Raw genomic sequence first — 19373 nt, 5'->3', positions numbered from 1 at the left:
GAAAGAACAACAAAATTGATGAAATGTATTTTTTTTTTTTTTGAAAAAGTGGGAAAGAATATAATATTTTGTAAAAGTGGAAAAAAATATCATATTTTGTGAGAAAGCAATATTTTGTAAAATCGTGAATGGGCTTTTGCTTATATATATAAGAGCAATATTTAGGTTCTCACTAGTGAGGATCTACACCATCCTCACTAGTGATGTGGACCAATAATAAATAGACATGTTATCTTTAATTGTTAAATTTAATATGGTGGGTAAATACCTACTTACCAAATCACAGATATCTCCACATCACTAGTAAGGATGGTGCAAGTCCTCGCTAGTGATGACTTAAGTATCGTTCTATATGTAATATGGAAAATGATTCTTGCACCGAATAGTTACATTGTATTATTAGACCTACTTTTTTAATTGGTCAATTATGCAACAAATAAAAAAGTGAAGCTCTCTATTTAGATGTATTTGATATAAATAATCAATTAAAAATTATTCGATTAGACAATTCACTGCAAGTGTTTGGTATGAGTATCACTATTCATATAATATATATATATATATATATATATGTGCAGTATTAAATTTTAGAGGAAATAATTATACAAATATAAAAAAAAATTCGTATAAAATTAAAAAAAATTACTCCATAAAAGTTCCCTATTTGGCTACGCCACTGTTTATGGTTAGAAAAAGAAGGTTGAATCAACGATCTCATCAATGAAATATCTACATAGAAGGCTAAGAAGGGTTTATCTTCCTTTATTTGTCACTAAAATAGACCATTTTTTTTTTTCCTCGGTGATTAACGAGGGTGTAAGAAGCAACAACTTTGTTTATTTTATTTTCAAAATCATTCTCAAATTATCTTAATAATTCTTAATTTGTCCCAATATTCAACAATTCTCAAATACGTTATTACGTAATAGGACCAAGATATTAAAAACTTTTTAGGTAAAGTACAGTCACACCCCCTGAGGTTTGATAAAAGGACAGTCAAATGAAACTTACTTGTTTTTTGAACAAAGAGACCACCTGAAGGTTCAAAAATGGACAAAAACACCCATTTACATGAAAATTTGACCAAATTACCCTTTGACTGTTTATGAGACGTTTTTAACTTTACAATTTAATAAATTGGACCAATCTACCCTCATGAATAATTTATGTATTAAAAAAAAAGTAAAAAAAAAAAAAAATTATATTGTTCAAATTTTTTTATTTTTTTTTTAAATGTCTCAACTTCTTAAAAATATAGACGTCTAAAATGATTTTTTGATACAATACATATATTTCAAATAAATTATATTTTGTTATTACTTCTTTTATTTTAAAATTAAGATACTTAATTCTTTCATCTAAAAAAATTAAATCAATCTCTTTTCCTTAAAAATAAAAAATATAGTACCAGTATAATTTTATGCATATTAAATTATATATCAAATATTACGCATTTTCCAATATAAAAAAATAGGTACCAATATCACTTTATGCATCTTAACTTTATGCATGCCTTTGTTTTTTTTTTTTCCCTTTTGTTTTATTATTATTATTTTTTTCCTTTTTATGTTGAGAAATGCATAATATTTGATATATAATTTAAGATGCATAAAGTTATACTGGTATCATATTTTTTATTTTTAAGGAAAAGAGATTAGTTTAATTTTTTTAAATGAAAGAATTAAGCATCTTAATTTAAAAAAAAAAGGAAAAAAAAAAAGTAATAACAAAATATAATTTATTTGAAATATATGTATTGGATCAAAAAATCATTTTAGACTTCTACATTTTTAAGAAATTGGGAGTAAATAACAAAAAAAAAAAAAAAATTGTTACTTTTTTTTTATGTATAAATTGTTCATAAGGGTAGATTGGTCCAATTTATTAAATTGTAAAGTTAAAAAAGTCTCATAAATGGTCAAAGGGTAATTTGGTCAATTTTTCATGTAAATGGGTGTTTTTGTTCATTTTTGAACCTTCAGGCAGTGTCTTTGTCTAAAAAAATAGATAAGTTTTACTTGAGTGTCTTTTTATCAAATCTTAAAGGGTGTAACTGTACTTTACCCAAACTTTGTTTTTTTAGTGTGCCGGCTGTTTAAAGAAAAAAATAATGCAAAAGAAGACATGGACTATACGTGCGAGAAAGAGGCTTTTACTTTTCTTTTTCTTTCTTGTGACTAAAAGGAGACTACTTCAGGCCCCCAAAAACTTGTGCAAGGCGTTAGATCTTAAGACCATGTTACTTTGACAGTGTCTGTCTGTCTGTCAATGGCGTCTGAGTCCTGCTCGCTTCTTTGTCAAAGTCCGCAACAGGGTAAATAGTTGACTCAGGTTCCCTCAACATTAAAGAAAATAAAATCATCACATTCTCTCTGTTCATCATATTTTTCTGGGAGCCAACAAACAAAAAAAATACAAAACAAAAAGAGCCAACAAACAAAGTTAAGTGGTAAAAGGAGAGATACAGGGGTCCGTGGCACCCTCGGCCGAGCCCAGGCCCCACCGTCCACCACCACCAACCCCACCCCCACCCGGGGGCTCGGATCCACATCACCTGCCCTCTAGGGTTCTTCCATTTTCGTCATCTTCTTCTTCTTGTACACTGACAGCAGCAGAGGTTGTTGTTCTGTTCTGTACTGGTTCGATCTCAATTGTGGGTGTTGATGGGTTCGAAGCCGTGGTTGCATCCGGCTCCGAACTATACCTCCTTGGAGACCTACTGGGACACCGATGAAGACGCTCCTGGTCCCCGTTGCGCCCACACTCTCACCGCCGTCGCCGCCACTAAAAATCACGGCCCCCGCCTCATCCTCTTCGGCGGCGCCACCGCCATCGAGGGAGGCGCGTCCGGAATCAGTATATTTTCTCTTCTTTTATAGTTCTTTCCTTTTTTCCTGTCTCTCTCTCTGTGGATGTGTGTGAGAGAGAGTTTGTGTGGTTACTTCAACTTGGAATTGCTGAATTATTTGTTGATTTGGTCTTAGGGTTAGCGGGAGTGACGAATTCTGTTCATTCTTATGATATTCTCACAAGGAAATGGACCAGGTATGTGTATCATACTTGGAGATATATATATATATACACATACACACATATATATTTAAATTGAATTTTAATTATAAATATTTCTGTTTTTTCTTTCCTTATTTATTAATAGAATCCGACCAGCCGGCGAGCCACCTTCTCCTAGGGCTGCCCATGCGGCAGCTGCAGTTGGCACAATGGTTGTCTTTCAGGTGATTACGAGGAAAGATTGATCTCCTAATTTTTTTTACCTTGTGTTGTGTGTATGTTTTTTATTTTTATTTTTATTATATATATAAAAAAATTTAATTTTGATTATTGATGCATATTGTTAGGGTGGCATAGGTCCTGCTGGGCATTCAACTGATGATCTTTACGTTCTTGACATGGCAAATGACAAATTCAAGTGGCACAGGTAAGCTTCTTAAAATAAAGTTGATGTGTTTTTCTCCCATTTTGGTTTATTAAATTTTGACAAGGTTAATGTATTTTGTGGTGTAGAGTTGTTGTCCAGGGACAAGGTCTAGGACCTCGATATGGCCATGTAATGGATTTGGTTGCCCAAAGATACCTTGTTACTGTCAGTGGCTATGACGGTAAGACGATTTATCCTTCTATATTAAATTTATCACTTGGATGTATTTATTATTTGCCATTTTTTTAACTGAAAGATGCTATAAGTGATGCTGTCAGAAAAATGAGTAACTGTGCAGGCAGAAGCTTAACTTCAAGTGTATCAGTTGTTTGATAATGTTGTACCGCAGAATTACTTTTATAGTCCTCCAGAAAGCCCAATGCCCATAGTTGGGTGTGTTTCTAGTTTATATGTATTATGTTCCGACTAAAAGGATTACAAGACACAACTTAGGTTTGATATGACATACCCATAGTTTGCACAGAGAATGTGAAATGACAGGTTGAATCATCATCGTATCTCTGTGCGATTAACCGTGAGTCATTTTTCTGGGTCTTAATGGGGCAAGATGTGTAGTTAATTGCATATGAAATTATTGATAGCTCTTAGTACTGAATGTATCGGAAGAAAATATTTCAATTTATATATATCGCCAGAATCACCAAGCCTTAATTTCAGACAATTTGGGGGTTGATTTCATGGATCAATTTATGATCCATCAAGGTCTGGGTTGTTTTATGACCAGCCATCTACCTGACACGAATTTTCTGTAAATTGATCATAATTCCAACAGCCTGTTGCTGGTAGAAGTAGTGCCTGTAATAAACCATTGACATGAATTGGTGACCACAAGACCTCTACCCTATGTGGTTCAACTTCAAGGAAGAGTGAGCTTGCACAATTTCCCTAGCTAGATATGGAGGAAGAGGAACGAAGGCCAATCTTGCTATAGGATTTTATATTTATCTTGTACAGGTCTCACCTATTATAGCTAAATGTGATCTTATAAATAAGTTGACAACAACTCTGGTTTTGGATAATATTACTACTTCAACTAACCAACTTTATAAGATTTTAAGTAACAAACTCCTTGGAGGACAATTGTTATCAGCAGATGATCCTCTCGTGAAGTTTGGCCTGCTATTCTTGATGGCTTAGGGGGGTAAATTGGTAAAAAAAAGAAGCTATCTTCTTGGTCATGCAATTTAACCTCAAGCAACCAAGAGTAACAGTACACAAGTTTGTTATTTAGGGAAGAGAAAACAAGAAGCTAGGAAGGCCATATGCAGTGGGGGGCACATTATAAGTATGGTATACCGTAACATATATTTACAATATAATGTATATGCATATAAGTGTGTGTGTATATATATATATATATATATATATATATATATATATATATATATATATATGTAGAAAGAGATAGTGATATTTTTGGAATTAAATTAATTTACAAATATATAATATAAGTATTAAGGAAACAATTTAGCAGAAAAAAATATGAAACATATATAGAATTTATGAAGAATGAGAAAATTCAGGGGGGGGCACTTTCCATATTTTCATTAAAAAACATATATTTTATTAAAAATATATATAGAATATAAGAGAGGGAGAAAATCCAGGAGGGGCACGTGCCCCCCCGGTCCTTAACTGCCTCCGTCCCAGGTCATTTGATTGGGGTTTGCATTCCTGTCTTAAGTCATAAAACCATATCTTAGTTTCTTATTACTTTTATTCCCAATACATGTTTGTGATTGAAGGTAACTTCGAGTAAATTAAAGCTTATGCCAGCTACTTTTCCGCTTCTATTGGCCTAGCATTGCTGATAGTGTGTGTTTGCGCGCATGCGCGTGTTTATTGTACTGCAAAAGAAAAGTTTGTTCGTGTGTTTTATATGATATTTTAACACTCTTAACAGAAATTTATTTTCTTCCGTAGGGAAAAGGGTGCTGTCAGATGCTTGGGTTTTGGATACTGCTCAAAAACCATATGTATGGCAGAGGCTTAATCCAGAAGGTGATAGACCTTCTGCTAGAATGTGAGTAAATATTATTTTTTTCAAAATTGTAAACTTGGTCTTAGGGACTGGTGAATGGTGTGGGTAGTGTGTCATTTCAATTTAAGTGTTACAACTTTGTTGCGATTTAATGGAAGGAGGTCCACTGCTTTTAGAACTGTTCTACTATACAGTGTTAACTGTCTATATTTTAGTAGTATTTATGCACGTGATGTCTAGAAAAGAAAATTTCCTTGACATTTATTTGAAACAGAGCCATAGTGTTGTCTTGGGAAGCTCATTTCTTGTTAATCTTAGTCAGCTTCTGAAGGGCCAAGGCAAAGTTGAAAATTGCATGAACGAGCACCCAGAAGGGGTAGTGCATTTTAAATAAAGATTATTTGAGGAGTCATTCTTGGGAATGAATAGTTTCGTGGTAGCTAAGTTATATACGGGACATCAATGAAGAATATGGTTACTTTGAGTTGAGTCACCAACTTGCTGTTTCCTTATGATTTTGTTGTAGACTGTCATTTTTCTTCCAAACCAGTGGACGAGGAATGGACCTATGTAGTTTTATATTTTTGGATTTTTGAGTTTTTCCTTGCGCAACATCCTCCTTCTGCCCAATTAGCGTGGTCACTGACTTACCTATTTTTATTTTTATTTTATTTTTTTTTTTTTCACTTGCTTTTCTCATTATCTTCTTTTTCAAAATTTCTATTTCTTTCCTTGTGGAGATTTGTTGTTGCCCATGTTTTGTGCAGTCACTAACCCTAGCCTCATCTTTAGAGAATTAGTACACAATCACTCAGTTGCAGATTGCTGTGATTTGTGTTGGATTTATGCTCATAGTTGTTAGTGTTGCATTACAATACGGAATACGATAAGCATGACTCAATATGTTCTAGAGGTAAAGTGATATGTATCCCTAATGCAAATCTCATCCCGTCTATACTTTATGATGCACGTGCGACACACCATATATGATACATGTATGTGCAAACTTGGATTGCTCTTGGCTTTCTTTTTGAAAAATCATGTAGACTTTGTTAAAAGATCAAAATATTGTTTTAAAGGTGCATTAAGATTAAGATGGCATTTAATTTTGCTCTCTTTTGCCTCCTTTACAAAAATCTATCTGTAACTTTAATTATTTAAATCCATATGTCTTTGGCCTAAAGATTAGTTGGAATATAATTATTAATTACTTTTCTCAGTCTTGGAAGGATATGGGGGTTATGTGCTTTTAGGAAAAAAAAATTACATACCAGGAATTTGTAAGTTAGGGAGTATGAATAATGTGGTAACGCATCAAACCCAACAAGCATTGTTTTTTGAGTAGTGCATAACAGAATTTCTGCAACTCTAACCCTCATTTTTGGGTTTTTGAAGTGAACCATTGGGACCAATTAATCTTTGAAGTTTATTTTGTCCGCCTTTTTCATTAATCAATGCAAATGAATGGAACTTAATGTTCCAAAGTTATATATTTACATACGCTAAAAAGGGGAAAAAAAAAAAATAGAGCTCGTAAAATATGACATGAATATGCGGCACCTTTAGGTATCATGTAAATCATTTTCTCTTGTGGCATTAATTCCTACTTATTTAATATTTTTGCTTTTAATTTTACAAATTAATTTTAAAACTCATTGTATCTAACGATACATAATAGAATATGATACGTGAAAAAACAAATATATATACAACTTGATCCATGATAAAATTTAAGTTTTTTTTTGCCCTTTTGATACGGCAACACGCTCACCCATTTTCGGATGGCATGTTACCTTTCTTTTATGAGGGTGGCAAGAGTTACTAGTTGATTTAAAACAGCTGGTGGCAATAAACTAAATACAATGGGACGACAACTGGATATACTTAACAATACCCCTGATTATTGGCACTTCAATCTAGAATCAACTTCTTCGCTATGTTATGGTTGCAGTTTTACATCTTAACTTTAAACAATGCATATTCTAATTTTACATCTTCTGTTGTAGGTATGCAACAGCTAGCTCCCGTTCGGATGGCATGTTTTTGCTTTGCGGTGGAAGAGACTCCTCAGGCACGGTATAGTCTATCTTTTTTGTGGAGGCTTAAACTATCAACTAGTTAATATATTGCATGACATGAAGGCCTACTGTATAATAATGTTATATCTAGTTCCTTAGTTTGCTTTTGGCGAAAATGTGAAAGCGTTTATATGTATGTTCTCACTTCTTACTGAGTCACCATATTGTAATATTCTGTTATCATGGCTCTGTAGGTGAAATATACAAAGCCACCCTTGTTTTGTTGTTGTTGTTGCTGAATTCATTGATGGTTAAATGTAATGTGATACCTCTCAACCTGACTTCATTGGATAATAAATGCTATAAAAGGAGAAGGGCTTGTAATTAATTAATTAAAAAAGGCCCTTGAATTTGAGATGAAGGGAGTTTAGCTGACAAATAAAAAGATTAGGTAGTGGTAGAGTCACTATCACTACCTTTTGACTTCTTAGGGTAAAACCCCAAGGAATCAAACAGCCCAAAATTTTTAAAAATATTTTTTCATAATTTAAATAGTTTTGAGATTCAAATTTTTCTTGTTGAAAGTTAGATGACCCTTTTCATGTCTCCCTTATGCTCAAAATTTTGAAATGCTGATTTTTGGACTTCCTCAAAGATGCAAATCCCTTTTCAAACATGTCCGTTCACAAAGGATTCATCATTTTGAGGAACTGTTATTACGAGTAAGCTCAGGTTTGAGCTTGACGTGGAAATGAATACCCTTAGCATGTGAGGTACTACCACAATTGTAGTTGAGACTTTATCTTATACAGGTTTGCCAATAGCAAGAAGTCTATCAAGATTCTTTGGAAAAGACTTGGGCCCTGGTGCCTCATGAAGCATCAAGTCTCGGGATCGATTCCTGCTAGTTGCAAACAATTCTTTGGAGGGGGTGTGTGTGAGTACCAACTAGGAAAAAAAAAGAAGTCTATCAAGATTGTCTTGGATTAATTATCTATCTGAAAATCTGAACATTGTACATTGACAAATCTTCTCCCTGTTTTATTTTACTTGTTTTTCCCCCAAGGAATGGATTAACTTGTTAGCATGGATAGGAAGCAGTCCCGTGGTAATGCACTGGTAAGAAGTGACTGGATTTCAAGTGGAGGGTAATGCGAGTACAAGAGGAAGAAAAAAAGGAGGGCCTGAGTGAAGACTTTATGGCATGTGAATAAGTGGAGGGTATGGATCTTGATGGATTTTAATGGCAAAGAAGGATTTTCTGTGACCAACATGAAGTTGGGATTAAATCGTTGCAAGATTGATTTTAGTTGGATTAGTTAATAACAACAACAACAACAACAACAACAATAATAATAATAAAGAAGAAGATTGATTTTAGTTAGGTTTAGTTATTACATTGTTATGAGGTTTAACTATAAAGCCATTTAAATTGACAATTAGGCATAGGCGTATCTACAATCGATTCCCCAAGCCTCTCTTTGATGCGTGTCAAAAATTTCCAATAATTTTTTAAATGAGTTGGTGGTCTTCGGTTATGGCATTGTATTGCTAATAGAATCATTTATAGACCTTTTTACTTTTATCCTTTTCCTTTTCCCCGTCTAATTGTGATGATCTTAGCATTGCTGGTTATCAGGTATTTGTTGGTGCTTGATTTAATTCTTTCAAGATCAATTTTGTTAGGTTTTAGTTATTACTTCTTTGTGACTAAAAGGTTCAACTATAAAGCCCATGCAAATTGACAATTAGTTTCCAGTATGTTTGTATAATCAACTTCGAGTGTTGCTAACTATTAAAAAATGAATAACAAAATGGTCCAAACTAATGATTAGTAATAATCATTCCTTAAAGCAATCAAATACTGTTCAAAGACCTTATCTTCTTTCCTGAGCTGAAATACTTTCTAGATACTTTTGTCCTCTGAGTTGGATCTTATATAGAGGAACATTCAGTATTGTTTAGCTGTCTAACACTATTATTGGTTGTACGTTTGCATCTCCAGCCATTGGCAGATGCTTATGGGCTGCTCATGCATAGAAATGGTCAGTGGGAGTGGACTCTTGCACCCGGCGTGTCTCCTTCTTCAAGGTATCAACATGCTGCGGTAAGTGGTAGCTGTAGAACAGGAGCCCATATCTAATGAACCTTTAATTACTCAACTCCCCCCTCACCCTCCCTTTTGTGTTGGTAGGAATTTTCTATTGATTTTTGAAGTTCATATTTATTTTTGAAAAGATCTGGTGGTCTTCGGTTATGGAATCGGCGGATCGCTACTGGCATAATTTATGGATCTGTTTACTTCTATCTTCTTCTTTTTTCCCCCCTAGTCCTGATGATCTTAACATTGCTGGTTATCAGGTATTTGTTGGTGCTCGATTGCATGTAACTGGAGGTGCTCTTAGAGGTGGTCGGGCAGTAGAAGGAGAAGCAGCTATCGCAGGTATTTTGGGTTTTGTTGTCCGGTACATTAATATGAAGGATAATTATAATACATTCAATGTGGAAATTTTCAATCTTAATCTTTTTGGTGGCATTTCTGTTTTGGAAGTATTGGACACTGCTGCTGGAGTTTGGTTAGATAGAAATGGGCTGGTGACTTCCTCACGCACGAGTAAGGGACAAACCGAGCATGATCCTTCTTTGGAGCTTATGCGTCGTTGTCGCCATGCGGCTGCATCTGTTGGTGTTCGGATATATATTCATGGTGGTCTTAAAGGAGGTAAGTACTATAATTTGGTAGATGCAGAACTTAAGAGTGTCTTTTTGTTCTGAAGTCCTGATAGGAATACATTTCCATGGGACTAAATCATGCGAATGTCACACAGAATAGTTGTTATGTTGGGGATACTACTTTCAAGCGATTTTACTGCCAAGAAGATTGTATTTATAAAACACACACACACACACACACACACACACACACACACACACACGTATGAATGTATGTATTTTGATAGGTAAGACACACCACTTTGTCCCAATTGAGTCTTAACCATTAAACCTCTGCTTTTGACAAGTAAGAGTGTTCACTGAAATTTGCTTAAAGAGATGCGCAACCCGTGAACTGGTGCCATATACAACCTAATTTTACTTCTCTCATACAATCAAAAGAGTCCTTATTATGTGCAAACTCCAAATACTGATTATCTAGGGGTTCATCCTCCCTGTCATCCAACTGTAAAACAAACCTGAGAATCGTTCAACTTGTGGACCCACTCTTCAATCCCTTCACAGTAACTCTGATGCTGTTCTCCCCAAAGAAACCAATTTATGCATATTGGGGCCACACCCGTTGGATTCCTCTGATAACTCCCTCTTCAACTATGAGATAGCTGAGTCACTGATTGGGGGAAGACCCTCATTACCCAAAAAGTAGCCTATGATGGATAAGATGGCCGACCGACTCTATGTTGTTCTTGCATTTGCAGCACCATTTGGGAATGAAACGATAACACCAAACTGTGAAGCGTCAAGCCACCAACACCCAAAATAATTCCACCTTGGGAAGCTTAGCCTACCATATTCCTTTCCATAGGAAAGAATTTATCTGAAAATCCAGCCACATCATAATGGATAAGATGGCTGACCAACTCTCCGTTGTTCTTGCATTTGCAGCATCATCTGGGAATGAAACGATAACACCAAACTGTGAAGCGTCAAGCCACCAACACCCAAAATAATGCCACCTTGGGAAGCTTAGCCTACCACATTCCTTTCTATAGGAAAGAATTTATCTGAAAATCCAGATAAGGTATCATAATTGTTTCTGGTTGAGATATACTTCTCAATGACATATTCAACTACTCTGCTTATCAGCTTCCTTTTATGCCAAGTCATGAATCATCGTCATGCTTGCCTTTATCCTGTACCAACGGGGTCGGCCACTATTATTTTCTAGTTTATGCAAAGTATAAACCGGAAAATGAGCAGTAATTACTGTCGGCTGTTGTCTTCCACTGATGCAAATAATAGTGAAAAGTTGACCTTTATTGTTAATTGGTACTCATATTTACACTTTCAATACAGTCGTTGGAGTAGATTTGTTTAATAAAGAAATAAAATTTGTCCTGAAATATAGATACATAACAACCTTTTCTCTCAAATTGTAATCTCGTTCGATTATCCATTTGATGTTTTATGTTCTTCAATTTTCTGTATTTGAGTAACTGTTTATCTCTTCTGTATTTGAGTAACTGTTTAAGCTTATTTTTGTAATTTCTATGTTGTTCTTTATTCTCTCCCTTGTTTTGTTGCATAGTAATATTTCTTTATGTCACTTGGTGCAGATATTTTGTTAGATGATTTTTTGATTGCGGAAAATTCTCCGCTTCAATCTGATCTTAATTCTCCTTTATTAACATCCGAAAGGGCCTCAAATGTGACAAGCCCCAGAGCAAACCATTCCAATTTGAATTCCTTTAATTTAACACCAACTTTGGATGGGAAACCTGAAATCCCCTCTTCCGCTGGCATGAGGTTTTATTCTGTAGTACGCTTTCTATTTTTATGAATTTTTTTTGCTGAGCTTCCTTAAAACATTGCGACACGTTTTCATCTTTACAGCATGGATAAAAATTCAATGGAGAAATTGGCTGAGGCTTCTGCTGCTGAAGCTGAGGCCGCTAGTGCCGTGTGGCAAGCTGTACAGGCTGCATCGGCCAATCCTGCAGAAGAAACATCTGTATCAGATGACAACTCACAAGCTGCAGAAACTACTTCAGAGGGTAGTGACACTGAGGCGGATGTTCGCCTTCACCCTAGAGCTGTATGTCCTCTGCTCTTACATTGTATCCATTGTGTTCCATTCATCTTCAAGCTGAGAAATCATGCTGTTTCTGATGCTACAGGTTGTAATTGCTAAAGAGACCATAGGGAATCTTGGTGGGATGGTTAGGCAGCTATCCTTGGATCATTTTGAAAATGAGAGTAGACGGATGGTTCCCTTGCATAATGACCTGTCAAATCCTACCAAAAGGTTCACCAGGCAAAAATCTCCTCAAGGCTTGCATAAGAAGGCAAACATTAACACACTTCTAATGTTCTTTCTCTTTTAAGATAATATAATGTTTGCATAATCTTCATTATCATTTGCTTTCTGGCAGATTATTTCTACTTTGCTTAGGCCTCGAAACTGGAAAGCTCCTGTTAATAGGAGGTTTTTTCTGGATTCTTATGAAGTGGGCGAGCTTTGCTATGCTGCTGAACAAATCTTTATGCATGAGCCCACAGTTCTTCAATTGAAAGCTCCTGTCAAAATATTTGGTGATCTTCATGGACAATTTGGTGATTTAATGCGGCTATTTGATGAATATGGATTTCCTTCCACAGCTGGAGACATAACGTAAGCTTGATATTGATGTTTATGCAAATATTCAAAATTTGATTCATATTTCACTTCTAAAAATAAAAGCAAGCTAATTTCAGGAAATGATAAATACCAGGTCATGAGTTCATGCACCTTTAGAAGTGAAGTGTATAACTGCAAACAGTTCTGTTAAGTCTCAAAGGGCCCCAATTTTATAATAGGGATTTTAATGTTTCTATTTTCTCATTCTCATACAGGCTGCTTTACTTTTAGAATCTGTGGTGTTTGATGAAGGTCGTGGTGTTAATTTAACACACATATTCAACAGTGGATGAGACTAATTAGATACATTACCAGAATTTTATTTGTGACTTGGAGCTAAGGATTTTGAGATATGCTAAATGCCACTTTAATATGCCTATTTGAACTCAAGTGCCAGGCAAGCGCAATAACTGCGGATCCTCGCAATAACTATTAAGACAATCTTGGCTTATATAGTTGTCAATGGGAGAGCTTCAAGAGGAGTTGCACATAGAATTAGGTTCAAGTGAGGATATATAGTGAATTCAATCAATGTGAATGGGCATGGAGAGGCTAGATTTGAAAAGTGCTCTGTAAGAAATGCAAGTGCAGCTCTAGTAGGTGTAAATCCTGGGACATTGGATTGAGATTGGTTGAAGTCCCCTCCCCTCCCCCTCCACACGCACATCACACAATCACACATACAGGGATATTCTTTTTGGTCCCTATTCCCATTCTTCATTTGATGTCAGAATTAGAAGATCGAAAGCTGATAATGTTTGAAAATTGTATAGGGGAAAGGGCAAGAGGACATGCATAGAATTGGTGGAGGGAGATCTGAAATCCCAACGGTCAATTAAAATATGATTATTAATGTACTATTGTGCTGGTATAGAGCCTGGTTCGTGCTTTTGTCATAAACCAAGTAAGTTGGTCAGGGACCATCATTTAGAACAACTGATGAAGCAAATTAATTAAGAAAACCTTTTGTGGAAATTTACAACAGAAAATAATTTGACCTAATTTAATATCAGAATCAAAGTCTATATCCTGTGAAGGCTCTTTAAATGGCAATAAAAAGAGTTGAGCATGCTAATTATTTTAACAGGTGGTCTTTGAGAATTACCCAATAGCGCATGTCCGATGCAAGCATGGAATCATCAATATGTGGGGAAAGGTTTCAAACGCTTGATGCATAGGCAACTTTGCCTATAAATTTACTCGCTGTTGTGGAATTTGTGGTGTGTGATTAGGACCCCCTATTTTGTGCTAAGTAGTCCATGCCTTTCACCCGTGCATGAATTCTAGTCAATCTGTGCAGTGTGTATTGCTGCTATTGACTCAGATTTCAGACAGCTTTATGTTCAGGTCACCGAGGCTCTACATAATTTGACATGGATGTTAGACCGCTCAAGTCTTATCTCGAAGCAATGATGCTTGATGTAGCAGGCGATCAAAGGGGCAGGTTATTGCCTCTGGAGTGTGTCATAGACCACTCTGCTTATGTGTTTGGCAAATGTTGCTCTTGCACAATGTAATACTCTTGTTATTATTGTTGCTTGAATTGGCCCCACTGGTTGAATGCTTATATCTATTAAGTTTATTTATCATTATAAATTAAGAATCTGAATAACTAGTCCTGTAAACAGTTTTTCATGACCTCTCTCTCTGTCTCTGAGAGTAAGGATTTTGTGACTTGTTTTACAGTGCTGTCTTTTTATGTTTCAGGTATATTGACTACTTGTTTCTGGGTGATTATGTGGATCGAGGACAGCACAGCTTGGAGACCATTACCTTGCTTCTTGCTCTGAAGGCAAACTTCTGCCTTGACTGTTTTAGTTCTTAGTTATGTTTAGCTGATTTCTTTTATCTGACCTTGTTGGCCGTTGTGGTGATTTTTCAGATTGAGTATCCTGATAATGTTCACTTGATACGTGGAAATCATGAGGCTGCAGACATAAATGCACTCTTTGGTTTTCGCATTGAATGCATTGAGAGAATGGTATGGATTAATGTTTAAACGATTCTCCTTTGAAGGTTTGAATGTACTATTAACAGATGTGTATATAGGGAGAGAATGATGGTATTTGGGCATGGACACGGTTCAATCAACTTTTCAACTGTCTTCCACTTGCTGCTCTTATTGAGAAAAAAATTATCTGTATGCATGGTGGCATAGGGAGATCAATAAACTCAGTAGAACAGATAGAGAAACTACAAAGGCCCATAACGATGGATGCTGGATCTATAATTTTGATGGATCTTCTATGGTATGTTGAAGTCTTGTAGCTCATTCGAATATTTAAGTTTCCATCCAGTGTTGTTTACATCGTTTCACTTACAGGTCTGATCCCACAGAAAATGATAGCGTAGAGGGCTTGAGACCAAATGCTAGAGGACCTGGTCTTGTCACTTTCGGGGTATGTATGTTATAATTCATTGATGTTATGTTTGGGAGCACCGATTTGGTGTCTTGAATTTTGGATTCAAGGAAATTTAGTTTAAATTTTGTATTAAATTTTCTCCAATCCCAAATCCAAGGCACCGATTTGGTGCTGCCAAACATAGCATGATTGTACTTGGAATGGCTTTGTGATTTTATTTGGTCAATTATTAGTTCCTGTGTTTTGTAAATATGGATTGAAAGAAGAATGCCTCTTCTCTTGGCTTGATCTTTACTCTTAAAAAAAACCTTGATTCTCTGACTTCAAGGATATGAATCATATGACTGTTAAATATATATTCTAGGTTTCGTCATCTACAGAGTTTCATGTGCAAATTTCTCTGGTGACAATAGTAGGTTGGTGTGTATTGTTGCTTCAATGCTTGGATCTACACTATATTTTAGATAGCATGCAACACACATTTTACACATGATAATATAGTAATTACCCTAGTTGCCTGTTTCCTTAGAGTTGAAGCTCACCAGTGTAGACCAAGGGAAGTAAAATGAAGATTTATTCCTGGCCTACGTCCTAGAAGCCGCGTTCTTTTCCATTTTCCACATCCCAATTAAACTAGAAGTTATTGAGCAAAGTTGACAACTTGCAAAATTTGGTGATCGTTAGCTTTTTAAATGGATATTGGTCAAGGCATGGGATTTGGGGATCTTTATCAAACTAATAAACAATCATCATTATCATCCTTCCCTTTTTCCCATACGAACAGGACTGACTACATGGATTCTGTTTTCTATTATTTTCTATCACAAGTCATTTCACCTATTAGAGTTTATTTTTTCAAATCTTTTCTTATTTTCACATCATTCCATGTTAGCTTTGGTCATCTTTTTTGTCTCGTACCTTCGACAGAAACTATTCTTCTTTTTCTCACTGGTACACCGTACATCTAAAGGCTTGCATTGAATACGTCCATAACACCTTACTCTACTTTTTCTTACTTTCTCACTAAGCGGTACTACTAATTGCTCTCTCACGCGTTGATTATTAACCTTATTTCTTCTAGTTACTCCGAACATCCATCTCAACAATTGCATCTCAGCTAGGGGTGACAATTTCCCCCGCTCAGCCCCTATAATGGGACGGGTATGGGAACACAATTACCTAAGCTAAAGTTAGGGTTCCTCAATTCTATCTAAGCCCATCAGCCGCCCATCCCACTTCCCTCTTCCACAGTGACACCCACAGTTGCCAAAGGCTGATTGGCAATCTGCTTTATCAGTTCTCTCTCTCCAGCGATACGAGGTTCTTCTATTCTCTCTCCGACAATCTCCATCATCTATGATCAACAATCATCTGATGGTGATCTCAAGCAATGTCAAGGTTTCTTTCGTAAGGCTTCAATGTGGCACTAGATGTGATTGTAGAACCATTACGTTTGGTGAATCCTCTCTGGCAAGTTTCATCTTCTGACTTTCCTCATCACATTGCAACTGCTACTAGTAAATCCTTTTTTTCCCGATCTACATAGACATATGTATACCCAAGCACATAGTTGTATATTTTTGTGTGTATATACACAATTTTTTTAGTGTAAATAATCTGAGAATGGCTAGGCTTTTTTTGGTTAAATGGGTCGGGACGGGGTTAAGTTTCCTGTTTTCAGACAGGGATGGGCTATGAGAAAGGAACCTGTCTCAGGTTCAGGATGGGAACGGTTAAACGGGCTGGGCGGGGTTTTCGAAGTCCCGGCCCCATACCCGCACTGTTGTCATCCTTAATCTCAGCCACATTAATGTGCCATTTGGCCATTCTTGTTTTTTTATTAGCAACCAACACATTGCTCCATATAAAGTAGCCGGTAAAATGATTTTTATATATGCTTTTCTTTTTAACTCAGGTACATTCCCTCCCCTCCCCCCCCTCCCTCTTATAAGTTGAGCACGTGTGCTCAATGACCTCCCTCCAATCAGCCATTAGAACCGTCATAAATTTTTGTGTTACGATGGATCTGTTCTTTCCCTTAAAACACATTAGTAGCCATTTGAGATTCAAAAAATTACAATGTCAAGTGTTATTACTAACCCTCCATCTTGACCATTCAGTCATAGATCCTCTCTGTCTCTCTCTAATTCCAGATCAAAATTTCCATGGATATTAAACTCACAAACTAAGAACCAAATAGAGTGCCCAACACTATTTGGAACGGATTAGCTGTTTTTGGTGGTTGTGTGGGGGTGCAATCACTGGAGGGCCTTGGTAAAAAGTACTAACCATCAATCAAACCCATAATTTATCAAATTAATATTTGTATTCACACACATATATAAACTTCAAATGAATATTCATATGCATATCTTTCAGCAAATTCATTAAAACTCAAAATAATGCAGAAACCCAATATATAAGACACCACTAGCTTGGCTCCATTTTGCCCAGCCTATTCCAATTCTACTACTTATATCAACATGAAACTAATAATAATAATGATGATGATGATAAATATTTGGTGATCATTGTCATAAATAAAATAATAATGATTTGGACATGAGCATTTTCACATCGCTGTTTGGTAATCATCTTTGTGCAAATTTTGCCATGTGCATACGCTTATAATCCTACTGTTATTATTTACTTGCAGCCTGATCGAGTCACGGATTTCTGTAAGAGAAACAAATTACAACTCATAATAAGAGCCCATGAATGTGTTATGGATGGGTTTGAACGGTTTGCTCAGGGGCAATTGATCACACTTTTTTCTGCAACCAACTATTGTGGTAAGCATTAATCGCTTTTGAGTTTTCTCCTTTTCCAGTTCAAGCATCTGCATCTAATTGAGGAAATGATTTCAGGGACTGCCAACAATGCTGGAGCAATACTGGTAGTTGGCAGGGGGTTAGTTGTGGTTCCTAAATTGATTCATCCTTTGCCACCACCTCTTCAGTCACCAGAGACATCTCCTGAACGTGTTTTAGAAGACACTTGGATGCAGGTGAGATTTGCCAAGAATTTTGCAATTTCTATGGTGCAGCAAGGCCCTTTTATGTGCTGAATTTTTCCACAAATAGCTTCTTTTTTTTTTTTTTTTTTTTTTGGGTTTGCCTATAGAATAAATTTGTTGGCATTGGTCCCTGCAGGAGCTTAACATTCAAAGGCCACCAACTCCTACTAGAGGTCGCCCGCAGCCGGACCTCGACCGGAGCTCACTTGCATATATTTGAGGTCGTCTGATTGATTTATTTCTATATTTATCATTTTCCAATTTGGAAATCCCAAGTTCCTATGGCAAGATGATCGTAGTCCCGTTCAGTAGCAAGCAGAAAATCTGCAACCTGTCACTGCATACAGCACATTGTTGTATTCTAAGAGAGGATTTCATGATAGGCGGCATGTCGGTGTACACATAACTTGAGAATGATAGAGGACTGGTGTTGTGATCATCATCCTTTTCCAATGCTCCATTTATCTGTACTATTAAGAGAGAGCTGTCATGTAAGGTTTTGTATTGTAATGTAAATTATAGATAAATTACCTTTTTATTTTTTATTTTTTATTTAACTGTTTTTGTGCTCTGTTTCTTCTATTCTTTTTATTTTTTATTATTCTTTTAAAAAGATGATATTTATATATAGTTTCAATTTATGTCCAGATTTGCGATTATAAATTGTTTCTTAGTAGAACTCTCTATATTTGTAGAAATTTTTTGTTACAGTTCATTTGGTGTAGTAGGTACAATGTATAATCAGAGGTATCTCAATTTATAAATGCAAAAAATAAAAATAGAATTTGCGTATAAACGTGAATTTTCTTCAGAATCTTTAAGAAATCTGTTTACGTGAATTTTCTTTGGCAGAATTGTTTACTTTATATCTTGGTATAAATCAAGCTTTGGAAAAAAACAAATTAGCAGGATCACCATAAATATTTTGCAAAAGTCTGCTATGTTTGTATACAACTCCTCTATTATTTTTCCAGAATATTTCTTGTTATTTTAAATGCTCTATGAAAAGAATTGTCTTTTTTGAAGATTTAAGGGGACATGTTAGCCATATAGTGTTCCACTAAAAAGTTACTTAGTCATTTTAAGTTTTGAATATTTAAATTTGAAATTTTAATTAAGATGTAAAATATATTGTTTGAAAAAAGAAAGTGAACAATTATTTTGGAACAATTTAAAAAGAAAAAA

General features: G+C 35.6%; 1 protein-coding gene across 1 annotated transcript; it reads left to right on the top strand.

Annotated features, from left to right (window-relative positions):
- Positions 1-2194: 2194 nt before the first annotated feature.
- On the top strand, positions 2195-18835 carry LOC132268892 (serine/threonine-protein phosphatase BSL1). Its single transcript, XM_059769795.1, has 21 exons — positions 2195-2856; positions 2985-3045; positions 3158-3236; positions 3360-3439; positions 3526-3620; positions 5384-5483; positions 7448-7517; positions 9465-9566; positions 9821-9902; positions 10011-10181; positions 11749-11938; positions 12026-12227; positions 12310-12477; positions 12565-12803; positions 14517-14601; positions 14692-14790; positions 14859-15058; positions 15133-15208; positions 17829-17964; positions 18040-18179; positions 18325-18835. Exons 1-21 carry the CDS (start codon positions 2664-2666, stop codon positions 18406-18408), a joined length of 2652 nt encoding a protein of 883 aa, XP_059625778.1. The 5' UTR covers positions 2195-2663; the 3' UTR covers positions 18409-18835.
- Positions 18836-19373: the final 538 nt, after the last annotated feature.

The sequence above is a fragment of the Cornus florida genome, unplaced genomic scaffold, assembly GCF_030987335.1.
Source record: "Cornus florida cultivar Cherokee Brave unplaced genomic scaffold, ASM3098733v1 CherokeeBrave_3.0.0_Hap2_Chr08, whole genome shotgun sequence".
In the NCBI taxonomy this organism is placed as follows: domain Eukaryota; kingdom Viridiplantae; phylum Streptophyta; class Magnoliopsida; order Cornales; family Cornaceae; genus Cornus; species Cornus florida.
Note: the sequence above shows the minus strand (reverse complement) of the source record. Positions and strands in the feature narration are given on the sequence as shown.